Below are 16,921 nucleotides of genomic sequence, written 5' to 3' on the forward strand. Positions count from 1 at the left end.
GTTTTGAAAGGCTATGATATCTTGTACACAGATATTTTTTCAAAGCTTAAGGACGGCTAAAAGGAAAGGAAAGCTGAATTAGCAAGCGATAGACGGGAAAGGGAAATTCAAAGTGGGTAAACAGCATATAAAAATGAACAAAGCATCCACATTCAGGACATTTTCCTCATCATCTCTGGAGTTATTTATGAAGAGATGTGTATAAATGGGAAATATAGGAATATAAGTTTTTAAAATCTGCATTTGAAAATTATGTACTTCTTGCTCTTTTTTTTTTTAACTGACTAGGGTTTTTTTGCTTTGCATGTGACTTGTTTTACAGATGATGGAAGGATATATAAAAATATATTGCTCGATAATATAAAAGCATTTCCAGGTAAGTGCAAATCCCAACAAGAATGCAAATACGACTGAGATCTGTATGTTTTACCCTAACTAAAAAAAAAAAAAAAAAAAAAACTTCATCATTGCAAAATAACTATAGTTTGTCTGATTCTCCCAATAGCCTGTAGGTTTTTTTAGATCCAACTATAATGTGTTGATATTCTCTAACACATTTTCAAACCCTACTTGTTACCCAGAACTACGATTATTATCTGCAACACTGTTTGCCTAAAAGATACATATGTAGTGTATAATTAATATGTTGGTAAAACTATCTATAGCTTATGTTGTATGCAATTAAATTTTTTTTAAACTCTGCCTTTTCAAAATGTATATTAGGCATTTGCACGAACTGATATTGGCTGAATGTATCATATTCCTGCTTCCTCCCTATGTCTCTTTGTAGTGCTGAATATTTTTATTAATTGTTGTGCAGTAGATTCATCCCATCCAATTGTAGTTGCTACATAAATATAACCAGGATCTTTCTTAGCTGTCAGCTCCTATTTGTCATCACTTTATAAGGTGGGAAGTGCTCCATCTCCAAAATGGATTCCATCCTGGAAAACATGGGATATGAGCTGGAGGAAGAGGAGGCTGAAGATCTGAAGAACCACCTGCCGGTTACCGGTGAGCTGGTGCTTTTGCCTTTTATCCTCCGTAGGTGTCCTGCTTCTCTTGCGATTTCCATTTGCATAGAATATATTTTCCATCCCTTCATTTCCAATCTAATTGTCTGCTTGTGAGTCAACTGAATTTCTAGTAGGCAGTACATGGATGGATGTCTTTAAAGAATTTAATTCATTTGCGTTCAAAGTAATTATTGGTACATAGGACTTACCACTACTATTTAGCTTTTGCTTTTGTGTTCATTTTCTTTTATAAATTCTTTGTTTTTGTCTTACTGTCTGCCTTTTTGGCTAATGATTTTCTCCAATACTGTATTTTCATTCCTTATAGCTGTTTTGGGTTGGATTATTGTAGTGTTTTTCATGGGAATCATATATTTTTAAAACTTTACAATATATATTTATCATATAAATGTAATATATGGTATATTATATCATACATCTATTTTATCATATTCAAATATATTTTAAAACTTTGTAGTTAGAACAGGTTATATTCAGTTAGTTAACTTAACTTGGGTTAAGAAAAATAGTCTGAACCTTAACCCCACTACCACCTTAAATTTTGAATGGTGATGTCACAATTTACCTATTTTTAATTACATATTTATTAACAAAGTATTGTCCTTATTATTTTAATTAGTTTGTCTTAAGTTTTCATATTAAAGACATAAGAGATTTATACAACGCCATTATAGAATTAAAATCTTTTGAATTTGTGAGCTTACTTTTTTTTAAAGATTTATATATTTTTATTGCAAAGTCAGATATACAGACAGGAGGAGAGACAGAGAGGAAAATCTTCCATCCTCTGATTCACTCTCCAAGGGACCACAACGGGCAGAGCTGAGCCGATCTGAAGCCAGGAGTTAGGAGCTTCTGGGTCTTCCACACAGGTGCAGGGTCCCAAGCCTTTGGGCCATTCTCGACTGCTTTCCCAGGCCTCAAGCAGGGAACTGGAAGGGAAGTGGGGCTGCCAGGATTAGAATAAAAATAAAAATAGATTTGGTGGGTTTAAAAAAATTAGATAATAGATATTGTTAATAAAGAATCAAAAATGTTCTATGGATGAAACTATTTAATATATTTGCTGATATCATAAAAATATGAAACAAAATTGAATTGCATCCTGAAGGACTGAATCACAGACTAGTATTAATTCTTGGGGAAAGTCATACATTAGTGTTTTTTTTTTAAGATTAGTTTCTTTTTATTTGGAAGACAGATTTTTCAGAGAGAGAAAAGAGATTTCTTTCATCCACTGGTTCACTCCCCCCAAATGACCACATAGTCAGAGCTGAGTTGATCCAAAGCTGAGAGAGCCAGGAGCTTCTTATGGGTTTCCCACGCAGGTCCAAAGTCCTAAGGCTTTGGGCTGTCCTCAACTGCTTTCCCAGGTCACAAGCTGGGAGCTGGATAGGAAGTAGAGCAGCCAGGACATGAACCGGTGTCCATCTGGGGTCTTGGCACACATACAAGGCGAGGACTTTAGACACCAAGGCTATTGTGCCAGTCCCCCAAGCTTCATCTTAATTTCTTCAACAAACATTCATCCATGAACTCATTTTTGTAACAAATCAAACTTCACAATAGCAAACTCAACCTGTGGAGTGACGTTAGTCCATTCATGAGGTCAACTCATGATATAATCAGCTCTTGAAGATATTTTCTCTTGGGGCCAAACATTGTGTTATAGTGAGCAAAGCTGTTTTAATGCTGGTGCCCAGTATCAGCTTGCTGATTCAAATCCTGGCTGCTGTGCTTCTAATCCAGCTTCCTGCTAATGCACCTGGAAAGGCAGCAGAAGACGGTTCTAGTCCTTGGACTCCTGCCACTCATTTGTTGGATCCTGGCTTCAACGTGGCCCAGACTTGGATGCTGCGATCATTTGGGGAGCAAAATTTTTGAAATACCCTTGTATATTGTCTTTAAATCTTTTGTACTAAGATGGCCAAACGTAAGACTAGTCCTGGATTCTACTGTGAAATTGGCCAAATGGAAAGCAGTCAAGTAGTGTTTGTAAAACTTCCCAGTCCCATTGCATGTAGCATTTAGTATATTGCTCTGTCATTTGTTCAGTGTTTTATAATTATCATATTTTAATCTTCTTTCTTAAATCTCATGCTTATTGTGGATGAAAATGGATACATTTATTTTAAAAAACTGAGTAAACTCGATTTTTGTGTGGTCTTCCACAATACAGGTTCTTTATAGCATATTTTCTGAGTCATTATGATGGCAGGGTCTCATTTGTCCCTTATCTTACAGATGGAAACACAGTTAAACTGAGTGACATTGTAGAAAATGCAAAGTTCTTTACAGGTGAGTGAAAGGCTTAAGGGAAAATTATTATAACTAGCAAAATTCTAACACTTTCTGTTGTGCTTTTTAATATCCTGAATCTCATTATGTTCGTATAGACAGGTTAGGCTACTTGGTACATGAAGGAACTTCAAAAGATTCATAGACAATGCATTTTATCTTTTAATTCCATTTTCCTATTAATTTTTAGACATACCCTTTTATTGCTAATATGTTGAATCTGGTGATCTAATATTGAATATTGTGATTATCTTATCACAATAATTGATAGTTTTTAGGAATAAATCACCTTATCACCTAGGCCTATAAAAAGCAATAGGATGTTGTCTGTCTTCAGAGTTGTCGGAGTAGTCAGTTATGTAATGTTCACCCCAGACCCTCACCAAGCCCCAGTTCGGCATGCTGGCTGATCCCGTTACTGCTGGAGCATCAGTGGCTGTTCTCTCTTGAATTAGGAAATTGAGTTCTCTCAGTCCTTCTGACAGCCTTTCAGAGTCTTAACTACTCAGCACTTTGACCATTTAAAACTACAATTAAAAAGTTTTAAGTCGTTTTTATTCTTAAGTGTTTTTTCATTAGTCACCATTTCCCTCGTTTTAAAGGACCTAGGATCAATACTGACGAAGTAGATGGTATTTTGAAAAACATAGGGATAGAACTCACACCTCAGGAACGCTGGAATCTGCTGAAAACTCTACCATTTACTTGTGAGTGTTTTTTATGTAACTTTGGTCTACAGTGGAATTTATTTATGTGTATGATTTGGTGGAGGTGGGAAATATTTTTTAACACTTACTGCACTTATATTTGTATTTAACATGTTTATTGGATATTTCTAAAATGACAATGAAAAATCCTTGCCGTAATAGAGAATATAGTAGGGAGTGAACTTATTATATTAAGATTGAGCATACATTTTTAATATATGTTAGGAAAATGTAAAATGCATAAATAAATGAATTTTTTTATTGATTAAAGATTTTAAATTCAGAATGTCAGCCTATACCTATGCAACAGCAGCAGGATTGAAAAGTGCCGAAAAGGAGGTTAAAAAGTTTGGGCATAGTAAAACGGGTAAATTTAGAACTTTCTCTATTTCTTCACTTTAATCTTTAAGGAATGGAAAGGAATGGGGCAGAGGGAAGAAAGAGAGACAGATGTGTGGATGAGAAACTGGATAAATCCAGACGACAAATCATTTGAAAGTACTGACTTAGCAATGAGTTGCTGTATCATTTCCTCTATAATAACATCAGTTAATTTGTTTCCTCTTACAGCTGATGGAAAGGTGTATCAAAATCGATTGCTAAAAGGTTTAAAGACTTTCTATGGTAAGTGATCAGCATAGCAAGAATTCCAGCAAAACTGAGATCTGTGAGCTTTTCAATTCCTTCTTAGAAAATTGTTGCTATTACATAATCATAAAAATAGTTTATTATTTTTAAGTTTGTTTTTATTTCAAGTTAGAGTTACAGAGGTGGGATGTGGAGAGAGCTCTCCCGTTCGCTCTAATTCATTCCCTCGAATGGTCACAATGCCCAGGGCTGGACAGGTGAAAGCCAGGAGTCAGGAGCTTCAACCACATTTCCCATATGGGTGGCAAGGGCCCAAACATAGGGGCCACCCTGTACTGCTTTCCTAGGCCATAAACAGGAAGCTGGATTATAAGTGGAGCAGCCAGGACACAAACTGGCATTTATATGGGATGCTGCTCTCACAGGCAACGTCTTTACGCACTATACAACAATGCTGATCCCCCAAATAGCTCATTTCTCTTGAGTGTAATATCAAACAACCTTCTAAAACTATTAATTTGTTCAGGTTTCATAGACGTACTATAAAGTAATTTCATTGTAACTATTTCACACATAGGAGATGATTCACTTACCTAATGTCACACAGTTTGATCCTGGGAATAGACAAAATTTGAACCCACATTCTTAACCACTGTGCTATATTTAACAGTTAATTTGTTAATCTGTTTATCCTCCATTATAACTTATATTTCAAGCTCAGATAACCTCTAAATTTGTAGAGATAATTTTCAAACTTGAAAGCAGTCACAATTATGGCTGTTGTTTCTGGCTTATTCCCAACCATGAATCACAAATGAAGAATAAATAATAAACCTTATGAATTTTCTTTACTTCAGTTGTCTTCTAAAAAATTTAGCAGTGTATCTTGTAAAGTATAAGAAGATACTCTTTTTTCTCAAACCTTTAAACATTCGCCTGACATTTTGATTATATGTTGACTTTGAATGCCCAATTGCAAATTTTCTTTTACCTCTCATACTGAAGCTTAGGTGCATGGAAATAACTATAATTTTTTTAATTTAGGCATAATTTCATATTTTTATCTTATATATTTCTTTTTAAAGGTGGGAAAGTCATTGAAGATAAATTAGGAACCATTCTGGAAAACTTGGAATATGAACTTGAAGAAAAAGAAATGAAAGATCTACGGAACCATTTGCAAGTTGACGGTAAGTATCCCATTTCCTTTCAGAAGAATCGTTGAAGTCTTCCTGAGAAAGGAACTTCTTAGAGTACTAGAGTTCAGTTTCATTTAGAGAGTAAGAATAATCGTCAAGGATGAAAATGTGACTTCTGATTATTAAACTCAATATTGACAGAGGAACAATGCAAGAATGGGTACATTTATATTTAACAAGAAAAAGCAAAGAGAAACTTCAGAAGAAATTAGTGGAAGTTAAGGAAATTGATGTTGGAAAGTGTCAGGGATTTATAAAGCCAAATGAGAAAGAAAAAAGAATTTGGGACTGTTTGACAAGTAAATACAAATACAAGTGACCTTGTTTTCATTTATTACATGTAAGTGAATACGAGGGAAGAGTGGAAACAGGGACTCAGTGCTTCCTGACTTGAAATAGTTCTCCAAAGGGATGTCAGTGAGATCAAAATGACCATTTATGAAAAGACTCTGAGAGCCAAGTTAGCGTACTTGAGCATCTCAGAATTCTCTAAGGTCATAGAATGCAAGAAAAGTTAAAAAACTGCCACTGTCCTCTGAAAATGAGAACAACTTAGAGGTTATGGAAGAATACAATCCGATTTTCAAGGCCATAATTATGTGTATGTCTGATTTATACTTTCGATTTCAGATAATGGAAAGATTTCACTAAATTCCTTAATGAATGCAGCCAGCTTATTTTCTGGTAAGAAGTCAAGATGAAAAGATAAAAATCAAGATCCATTATTGTATGTACATGTACTTTAGTTCTATATCCTGTATTCTGCAAATGAAAAACAAAGGTTATTTGAACAATGTACCAATGATATTTATTTTTAAGAATATAGATGGGGCCCGGCGCGGTGGCGCAAGTGGTTAAAGGTCCTCGCCTTGTACGCCCGGGATCCCATATGGGTGCCGGTTCTAATCCCGGCAGCCCCGCTTCCCTTCCAGCTCCCTGCCTGTGGCCTGGGAAAGCAGTCGAGGACGGCCCAAAGCTTTGGGACCCTGCACCCGCGTGGGAGACCCGGAAGAGGCTCCTGGCTTCGGATCGGCATAGCATCGGCCCGTTGCGCTCACTTGGGGAGTGAATCATCGGATGGAAGATCTTCCTCTCTGTCTCTCCTCTCTGTACATCTGCCTTTCCAATAACAAAATAATAAAAAAAAAAACCACTTACTTTAAAAAAAAAAAAAAGAATATAGATGGATTTTTAGATTATCTACTTTTGTAGGAGTATCAGGGAATTTGGGAAGTTATTGGAAAGGCAGATACACAGAGAGATATGGAAAGATCTGGGCATGCAAGGCGAGGATTAGACTATCACACCAGGCATGAAGTATCAGGTTTTTGTTTTTTGTTCTTAAGCAATCTCTTGCGTTATGGACTGAGTGGCTAACTCTACTATTTAAAGAGCGTTTTATTAAGAGCGTTCTTTGACCAGCATTAAAGGTGATGTGTTCTATTTTGAGCTCCTTCTTGTGATGCTCTGCAATTTAGGTCTTTTTTATTTTTGTTTTTCATGATATAGTTACATAAGTGTTATTGATTTTTTTTTGTTCACCTGCAATTATATCTCTTGTATTTAATAAATTGTTGTTTTATTATTAGAATTATTATGTATGAAATGGAGCTTTCTTCTTAATAAACATTAAAAAAAAAGAAATGGAGCCTTTCCAATATCTCATCTTTTTAAAGGTGAGAAGATTAATGCCAGTGACACACAACTGTATCTGAATGAGTTGGGTATTGAACTAACAAACGAGGAAAACCGGGAACTAGTGGACACACTGCCACTGGACGGTGAGCATTTCAGCTGTGGCAGCCGATTTCAGAGAGTTCTGGGCTTTGGAGTTATGCAGATAAAATTTCAGAAGTATACATAACCTTCTACTAAAAATTAAGAAAACAACAAGTATAGAAAAATCAATTCTTATATGAGACTATTCTATCCTTCCTACCTTTAATTTTAATTTGGATGATAATATTCTCATTATTATCATTGGGGAAGTGATATATATAAATCATTTTAAACATTCACCCCAATATCTATAACAAGCCTAAAACTAAGACAAGAAATGTTTGTAATCAGGAAAGACATAGAAAGAAGGAAGATACACCTTGAAAAAGGGAAGGGGGAAAAGGTGATCTTCATGTTGGAGTTCTACTAATAGAAATAATATGGGAAAGAGTAAACAGTTAACCCTCTGACTCTTAGTAATTTCTGTGGTGCCTTCTTTAGATTATACTTTTAAAAATTTATAAAAATTTGCAGGTAGTTAGAAATTTACTGTTTCTAGATTTATACTTTTTACATTTTTTTAGTTTTCGAAATCAGCAACGTTTTAACATTTTTGCTACATTCACTTCAAATGTAGAGATTATATACACATCTACTATTTTTCTTAAAGACAAAGCTATTGATGTTACAAAGTGAGCTATTCATGACAGTGTTCACAGTGTGTGGTAAGAGGGGCATGCAGTAATGTTTGTATGTGATGTGAAGCAGTGAAGCAATGTTTAAGCAAACGAATTTTATTAAATAAATTGACTTTATCTTATAGATCATCAAAGGGTGTATAAAAACAGGTTGATGGATGGAGTAAAGGCTTACAGAAGTAAGTAAAAAGCATTTTGAGAAAGATAAAACTGATACCTTCGAGTTTTGACCCTTACTTGTCCAGAATCTCTCTCTTTGCCTGTTGGTGGCTAAGTGTTCTGTAAATTATGAGTTGGCATCCTTACCTGTTTTCTCAGTTACATTTGGGCTGATAATCCACCCCATTTTATAAAAATAACAAATTTCAGTATTATAACTGCTTAAAATTTGTGGACAGTGTTTGTCTTGTTGCTATAATTCATCAGTCTTTCTTACTTGGGCCTGTCTGCTGGGTAAATTGAAGAAATTGCTGTTACTGTATTTCCTGGAACATTGATGAGGGGGTACTTTGCTATTCCTAATCTCCAACTGATTATTTTGTTCGAGAACTTTATTTGTTTACTTATTTTCATGGGTTTTTTAAATTCTTAGTTTTCTGTTTCACAATTTTGCAGTTCTAGGGCTTCCTCCCCGCTGTCCCCCGTCTCTTACAGTAATATAGCCCTTCACCATGACAGTGCAGTTATAAGCATGGTAGTGTATTTATTTTTTATTTCTATTTATGATGATTGATGTGAGCAGTATAAATACAAATTTCTTTTATCCCCCCTTTTACTTAAGGAGGAAACATTAATGTCAATAAAATTGAAGATGCTCTTGAAAACCTGGGCTTCTCATTTGATGAAGAAGAAATTGAGGAATTGTATCAACATCTGCCAATTAATGGTGAGCATTTCAAATACAGAATTCTCTGTAAGAAAAACTTATTTCTCCATGGGAACACCTCAGATGTACTTGTTAATTTCAACTAGAAAGTCAAAAAAACATATAGAGACCCATTACTAAAAAACAAATAAATATTTTCCCTTAATTGTAAACTTAGATCAAATATCTACATTTACTTATATTTCTGCTACCAGAGTTCCCATGCCAGCAAGTATCAAATGGTCAGGCTAGGGTCAAGTAGATAAGTGTTTTTAAAATCAGTTTTTTAGGAAAGAAAAAGAAAATGGTGAAATAATTCACTGAGCAATAAATAGAAAAAGAGAAAAAAAGAAAATGATGAAAATTGTTAAATGCTATTTGTATTATAATAAAATGCATGCATCTAACAATTATGCTTAATAAATTCCCAGGCCTCAAACTGTAGATTGCATAGAAGTCACCCACACATTCAAGACTGTGGTCAAGTGGATCTGGAGTTGAGCTCATAAATCTTCATTTTATTTTTTTAATTGATTACCTTATTCATTTATTTGGATTTTATTATTTATTTGAAAAGCAGAGTTACAGAGATGAAAAGTGAGACAGAAAAAGAGATATTCATCTAGTTCAGTTTCTGGATGGCTTTAACAGCCAAGTGTGGGCCAGGCTGAAAGCAAGAGCCAGGAACTCCATCCTGGTGTATCCATGGGTATCAGGGCCCAGGTGCATTGACAGACAGCTGGAGCTGGTCAGCACACTTTTTGAGTATCTATTATACATCTCAAGGTGATATATCAGAATAATAGCTGATAAGTATCCCAGAAACACTGATTTACTTAAGCTTATCCAACATAACATGATCATGCTTGAAATCCTAACATTCGGCCTGGTGTGGCAGCCTAGTGGCTAAAGTCCTCGCCTTGCACATGCCCGGGATCCCATATGGGCGTCAGTTCCCATCCAGCCTCACTTCCCATGCATCTCCCTGCTTGTGGCCTGGGAAAGCAGTCAAGGACGGCCCAAAGCCTTGGGACCCTGCACATGTGTGGGAGACCTGGAGGAAGTTCCTGGCTCCTGGCTTCGGATCAGCTCTCAGCTCCGGCCATTATGGCAGCTTGAGGAGTGAATCAGTGGACAGGAGATCTTCCTGTCTCTCTCCTCCTCTCTGTATATCTGACTTTGCGATAAAAAATAAGTAAATCTTTTTTTAAAAAAATTTTTTTAAGAAATTCTGAGACTGCTTGCCAAGAGAGTGTGTCTTATTTCTTGCCCAGGCTCCAATCCTTTTTTACTAAACTTTGTGTAACACATAAGCCAAGCAACTTTGTAAAGCTTTTATTGGAATCAGAATGTGGTCCTACTTTAAATTACCTAGAAAGCAGGTCAGCTGAGCACCTTAAAGTAAATATACTGAAGTTCTGTGCCAAGAAGGTTTTTTAAAAAAAAAAAAAAAAGCTGAATATCAAAAATATAACAAACGAAGCAAAAGGTACAGAAGTAAACCAAAGGGATATAAAGAATAGCCAGAGAGACATTTAAAATGCTTCAAGTAGTTAGAGAAACATAAATTTCTGTGTTTCAATTACACACTGCATTGTTGGGCCTAAAGCTTTTCATAACGTGGTAGTAGCTTTGACGTTAGACACAGCCTCAGACTCGCTGCTCTTTCCTGTTACTGTACTCCCAGCGCTGAAAGGACCCGGCCTGTCAGAGACTCCCAGCAGTCACTGGATAAGTTAAAAAATGAAAACAACTTCCACATCAGTAAGTGAGGAACACAGCCCTGGACTAAATATGACGCACGTGTTTGTCATATTTAGTTTCATTTTATTTTATCAACTTTATGCTTGTATTCAGAGAAAACAAAATATATAATTAGAAAAAAATCTAGGCAATTGTTAAATCCATAACAATTTACTTCAGTGTTTAAGAACTTTATGTAACTGGGACTCTAGTGGATCTGCTGTAACAAAAAGCCACAGATTTGGTGGGTTAAACAACAAACATTGTTTTCTCAGTTTCTGGGATCTGGGCACTTCAAAATCAAGAGCCTGACCAGTTTGGTTTCTGGAAAGTCGCTCCTTTTGGCTGACAAACAGTGGTCTCCTTCTGATGTCCTCACAGGATGGGAAGGGAAGGGTAAAGGTCTTTCTCATCTTGGAAAACCGTAATTTTATGGCTTATCTCCTAACTTCATTTAACTTTAAGTGCCTTCTAAAGATACTACTGCAGACAGTCACGATGGGGGTTACGGCTTCAACGTGCAGATTTGGGTGGGACGTAATGCAGTCCACAACAAGGCCATATCTAAGCTGTGTATTGTCTTGCAGAGGAGAGGAGAGTTAAACTGGATTCACTTCTGAAAGAAGCAGATGAATTGTTAGGTGAGTAAGAAGAAATTATTAGAAGACATAATAAAAATGATCTCTTGCTGTTTAACAAGAAAATCTATTTTTCAAGTGTTTTCTGTTGTCTTGCACATGACATATTAACCCAGCTATTGTAATTTTTAAATGTATAGATAATAAGGCTATTCTTATAAATAATAATATAATACAGTTGTAAATAAATAATGCAATGTATAATAATACAATTTCTTTTTTTATTTCTACTAATTTTTCACTTTGTTTGAGAGGCAGGGAGAATGAGATGGAAACAAGGAGATCTTAACTTCATTGGTTCACTTCAGCTGAAACACCTAACACGAGCTTCTTTGGAAAGTAAAGGTGTTTTTCAGCTTCAGTTGAGATTATGGGATCAGGCAACCCCATAGTCCATCATCTGTAGAAGTTGGTTATAGAAGATACAGTGGCAATAAAAACCTTGTTTTGAGGCAGGAAGCAGAAAAATGACACCTTGAATAAAAATAAATCAAACCTGTCAAGAGAACCACCCTCCAAGGGCACACCTCCAGTGACCCAAAGAGCCACCGTCACTAACATCACGACATCACAATTTGAGTTTTACAGAGACAAACTATCCATAACATAGCTCAAATACCTGTAGTATCCGGGATTGAGCCAAGCCAAAGCCAGGAACCGTGAGCAGGAGCACTAAAAGCACCCAAGCCATCGTCTACTGCCTCTCGGGATGTGCACTGGAAGGAAGCTGGAAGTGGAAGTGCAGTTAGGACTTACCCAGTGGCACTCTCACACGGGATGCAGGCCTCCAAGTTCCTGTTCTATTGGCTAAACAGCAATATAGCAAGGCAATCGCCACTGTGTATATATATATATACTGTGTATATACTGTATATATATATATATATATATATATATATATAACTCATAATCGAAGTAAAAGTAAATCCCCCCAATTTCAAGCAAATAGTACATGCTGGAAGTATTGTTTATACCGGCTCGTTTAATGGTCTTAAAATAAACAATTTTCTGCTATTATTACCAGTTGTGAAGAGGCAATGTAGTATGCATCTCTACTTCCAAACCAAAGATGAACTTCCAAAGAAACTGTGAAAATGTCTTGACAATAGGGTGTTGGACTCTCTGCCATTGTCCGTACCTACAGTGTCAGAATACACTTAAATAGCAGAATGATGGACATGTGACTGTTTGTGAAGGGCTATAGTTCTGCAATAATATGGGGGAAACCAGTGAGAGGAGGAGACCTGGGGAGGGGGAGAGGGGAAAGCCCAGAGCCTGTGGACCCACATTGTAAAATAATGATGATGATGATGATGATGAATACAGGGAAAAAAGAAACTATTTTCTTCCTGCTATATTGTTTCCTGTTTCCAAAACTGAAGAGTTTTTTTTTACCAGAAAGAAATTGTGTTTCTGCATCCCCCTTCTAATCCCAGTAAGTGGGCAGCAGTCACTGTTTCTGTTGCCTTTTATGCTATGTATAAGGATGATACAACATGAACATAGATTTATTTATTATTTGAATCTGGAATTTAGCTCTTTACTGCCATTTTCTTTATTAAGGAAAAGAAATAGACTTTGATGACCTTGAAAATGTTTTGGAAAACATAGGGTTAAGACTACATCTGAAAGAAAATCCTGTGATCATGAAAAGTTTGCCAATTGATGGTAAGCATTGAATTTGTCACTCATCTAGTGAACGTTTACTGGTTTCCTTTAGTTCTAGACATACACTAGGTTCTAAGTCATAAATATGAGTAGGACAAAGTCCAGCTCCTAAGAGAACTAAATGCATAGATGGCAAGTGCTATATTGCTAATCAAAACAAGCTGATGTGGACGTACAAAGCAGAGATGTGCCTAGAAACAGCAAGACTTCACGCAACCAATATTATTTCAGATAAGCCTGAAAAGGTTGATAGTGGGAGTTGGCTGAAGCAAAAAACATTAAAAAGAAACAAACCTAAAAATGGCAATTTTAGGGCACCATGTATGATCCTACGTTGGTGTGGCACACAAGATGCAGTGATATTTCTTTGCATGCTCATGATTTTTTTCTTAGAAATTGGACGTTGTAGATAATATATTGTAGAGACTCTGTGTACTGGTCACCTTGCCCCTAAGGTTTGTTATCATGATTTAGCTCCCTAAAGATTGAGTTACTTTGATGATGTTTTCCCTCTTCAAATATGTATATTTGATAATTGTTATTAAGTTCTAATTTTATTACATCATTCTCAGAGGATATATTTTTTATGATACTTCTCCTTGGGGAATGTTTCTTTGCATATTTTTATTACCTAAAATATGATTTTGGTTTTTTGTTTGTTATTTTATTTGTGATGATGTTTAGTTGATCGGGGTGGGAAGAGTCAAGGATTAGGGGAAAGTGGATGAGACCAGTGTTTCAAATTTTCTTTTTCTTCTTTCTGAATCTGGGGGAAGTGGAGAAAGGAAGGGAGAAGCTGCACCCAGCCCCCTAACTGCGTCAGAGCCCAGGGTTGGGAAACAGCCACCTGATGTCATCCCAGGGTCCCCAGTGTGCACCATGCGCTGAGGGTTCTGCTTAAGTGGTTTCGATAGTTCTGAAATGCTATTGATCTCACTGATTCCAAGGATGAGGAAATCCTTTCAAGGTCCATTGGCTGACATAGTCCGCTTTAGAGTCTCCATTCACCCAGAAATTTGCTGTCAACATTTGGTTGGGACAGTTGTCCAGTTTGTTCTTCCCTCCTTCCTCTGCTGTGGTACCAAGTGTCCACTGCTGGCCCCAATGGACTGCCGTAGCCTCCATGTGCATCTTCTGGATATGCTGTCCACTCCTGTCTTAACCATTGAGGAGATCCAATTCTGACACATGCGCACAGTCAGTCCATAGATCCAGCAATTCTCCCCATGGTTGGAGTTCTGAGTCCAGTAGTTCAGTTTGGGGGATCCCCCTAAAAACCTCACCAGAGGTGATCCCAGAGCTGATTCTTGTGTGTGCTTGCCAGTATGGGGTCTGGCTCAATCCATCACCCACATCAGCCTATGCACACACTGCTAGTTGCAATTGCTAGATCGTTCTGTCTCCAGCCCTATCTCTTACACAAACCAATGGACACTGAGGCACAGCCCAACCAAGCCCACTACACACTCAGCTCCTATGTACACCAGCAGGAACTGCAGCCTAACTGGAGCAACCCCCAATAACCCACACCAGCCCCAGCCCAAGCCCTGGTTTCTGCACATGCTAGCATGTGCGGTGAACTGGTCCAGTCTGTCCCACATCCCATTCATCTCTCGTACATGTCTCATACAGGTATTGTATCCTAGCTCAACCCAGCAAACCCCACTATCTAGCCCACACTCATACAGGTGGTGCCATCACCTGTCAGGCCACACCCACTCCCAGCCCTGATTCTCATGCTCACCACGGGGAGTTGCAGCCCACCAGAGGTACTCAGTTTCCCTACAGGGTCCACTCTCAATTTCAGATCTTGCACTCTCCAGGTGGTTCTGTAGTCCAGCTTGACAAGATTTGCCCCTAGTCCAAGCACTTACCAGCCAGAGCTTCAACAAAGCCTAACCAGCCGGCACTTACTCTGGCCCATGCATGCACCAGTGGATAGAGTCAGCCCAGCCTGGCTCTCTCTCTAACCCAGTTCCCATGTAGACCAACAGGTGTTGTAGCCCTGCCCAGCATGATCTGCCCCAAGTCCCAGCTCTCATGCTCACCAGTGGTAGTAGTGGCCCAGCAGAGGAGCCCACGATGCCCTCCTACTGGGCTCAAATCCCTCCTCTTGGGTCTCACATATGCCAGTGAGTGCTGCAACCCAGTCTAGCATAGCCTGCCTCAACTTGGCATTTGCCAGGCTCATGTTGATGGGTGCTGGAGCCTAGGCCAGCCTAGACTGCCCTGATTCCCGTTCCTAATGTGAATTGGCTGCTGCTGTAACCCAAGCCTGCCTGAACTGCACCCAGTCCTGGTTCTCAGACTGCCAGTGAGTGTTATGAACTGGTCCAGCCTGGCCTGCCCGCTGACCTGACCCACACACATGCCAGCAGGTACCGTAACCTGCCCTGGTCTGGGCTGCTCCCAGCCTTGGTTCTTAAGCTCCACGGTGGGCACTCATGGCAGTCAGCACATGCAATCGTGATTTGTTTTTTGCAGGGTTCTATGAGTGCTTAAAAAAGAGAACACTTTGTGTTAGTGTATTTAATCATACTGTTGAGGTTTATATAATATTTCTTCTATTGATGCTTTACTTATTTATCTTAAGGGGGGAGTGAGAAAGAGAAGGCAGTCTTCCATCTGCTAGTTCATTCCCCGATGGCAACAGTAGCTGAGGCTGGTTCAGGCTAAAGCCAGGAGCTTTGAGCTGCGTTTGAGTCTCCTGCATGTGTGGTAGGGTCCCAAGAAGCGGGGCCGTCCTTCGTTGCTCACCTGAGCACACTAAGCACAGCAGCCAGGGCTTGGACTGTGCTCTGATGCGGAGGGCAGCGCTGCAGGCAGCAGCTTAGCTCACTGTAGCACTGGCCCAACAGCATTTTTTTTTGCTTCCTTAATGATTCTAAATGGAATATTTAAAAATCTCCAAATACAATTTTTAATATAAGAATTTCTCCTTGTCATAGTCAGCTGATGTTTCATATACCAATTTTAAAGCCATATGTTAGATCAATGTATATTTATAATGAAAATGTTTTTTCAATTGGTTTTCTTAAAGACACATACAGCCTTCTTTGTCCCTGCATCAAATTCCAAGACCTTAGCTTCAACCTAACCCAGACCCCAGATGCTGTTGTAGGCATTTGAAGAGTGAACCAGAGGTTGGAAGCTCTGCTATCCATCTGCCTATCTGCCTTTAAAAAAAAAATGTAGATAGGGTCCTGCACGATAGCATACTGGCTAAAGTCCTCGCCTTGAACACACCGGGATCCCATATGGTTGCCAGTTTTAATCCCGGCAGCCCAGCTTCCCATCCAGCTCCCTGCTTGTATCCTGGGAAAGCAGTAGAGGATGGCCCAAAGCTTTGGGACCTTGTACCTGCATGGGAGACCTGGATGAGGCTCCAGGCTCCTGGCTAGAGATCAGTGCAGCACCAGCCGTTGTGGTCACTTGTGGAGTGAATCATCAGATGCAACATCTTCCTCTTTGTCTCTCCTCCTATCTGTATATCCGCCTTTCCAATTAAAATAAATCTTTAAAAAAAATGTAGGTAGATAGGGCCCGGCGGCATAGCCTAGCAGCTAAAGTCCTCGCCTTGAACACACCAGAATCCCATATGGGTGCCAGTTCTAATCCCGGCAGCTCCACTTCCCATCCAGCCCCCTGCTTGTGGCCTGGGAAAGCAGTCAAGGATGGCCCAAAGCATTGGGACCCTACACCCGCGTGGGAGACCTGGAAGAAGTTCTTGGCTCCTGGCTTCAGATTGGCGCAGTACCGGC

The 16,921-nt window shown here is 38.5% G+C and overlaps 1 protein-coding gene across 1 annotated transcript in view; it reads left to right on the top strand.

Moving 5' to 3' along the window:
* Nucleotides 1–16,921, top strand: part of EFCAB13 (EF-hand calcium binding domain 13) — a 191,792-nt gene that overhangs the window by 153,855 nt on the left and 21,016 nt on the right. The window contains exons 82-93 of the mRNA XM_040989343.1: nt 323–376; nt 910–1,014; nt 3,282–3,335; nt 3,938–4,042; nt 4,613–4,666; nt 5,716–5,820; nt 6,460–6,513; nt 7,506–7,610; nt 8,372–8,425; nt 9,028–9,132; nt 11,442–11,495; nt 13,056–13,160. Coding sequence (XP_040845277.1) covers nt 323–376; nt 910–1,014; nt 3,282–3,335; nt 3,938–4,042; nt 4,613–4,666; nt 5,716–5,820; nt 6,460–6,513; nt 7,506–7,610; nt 8,372–8,425; nt 9,028–9,132; nt 11,442–11,495; nt 13,056–13,160 — 954 coding nt within the window. The remainder of the gene's footprint in view (nt 1–322; nt 377–909; nt 1,015–3,281; nt 3,336–3,937; nt 4,043–4,612; nt 4,667–5,715; nt 5,821–6,459; nt 6,514–7,505; nt 7,611–8,371; nt 8,426–9,027; nt 9,133–11,441; nt 11,496–13,055; nt 13,161–16,921) is intronic.

The sequence above is a fragment of the Ochotona curzoniae genome, unplaced genomic scaffold, assembly GCF_017591425.1.
Source record: "Ochotona curzoniae isolate NIBS_2020 unplaced genomic scaffold, NIBS_Ocur_1.0 contig_523, whole genome shotgun sequence".
Taxonomy (NCBI): Eukaryota; Metazoa; Chordata; class Mammalia; order Lagomorpha; family Ochotonidae; genus Ochotona; species Ochotona curzoniae.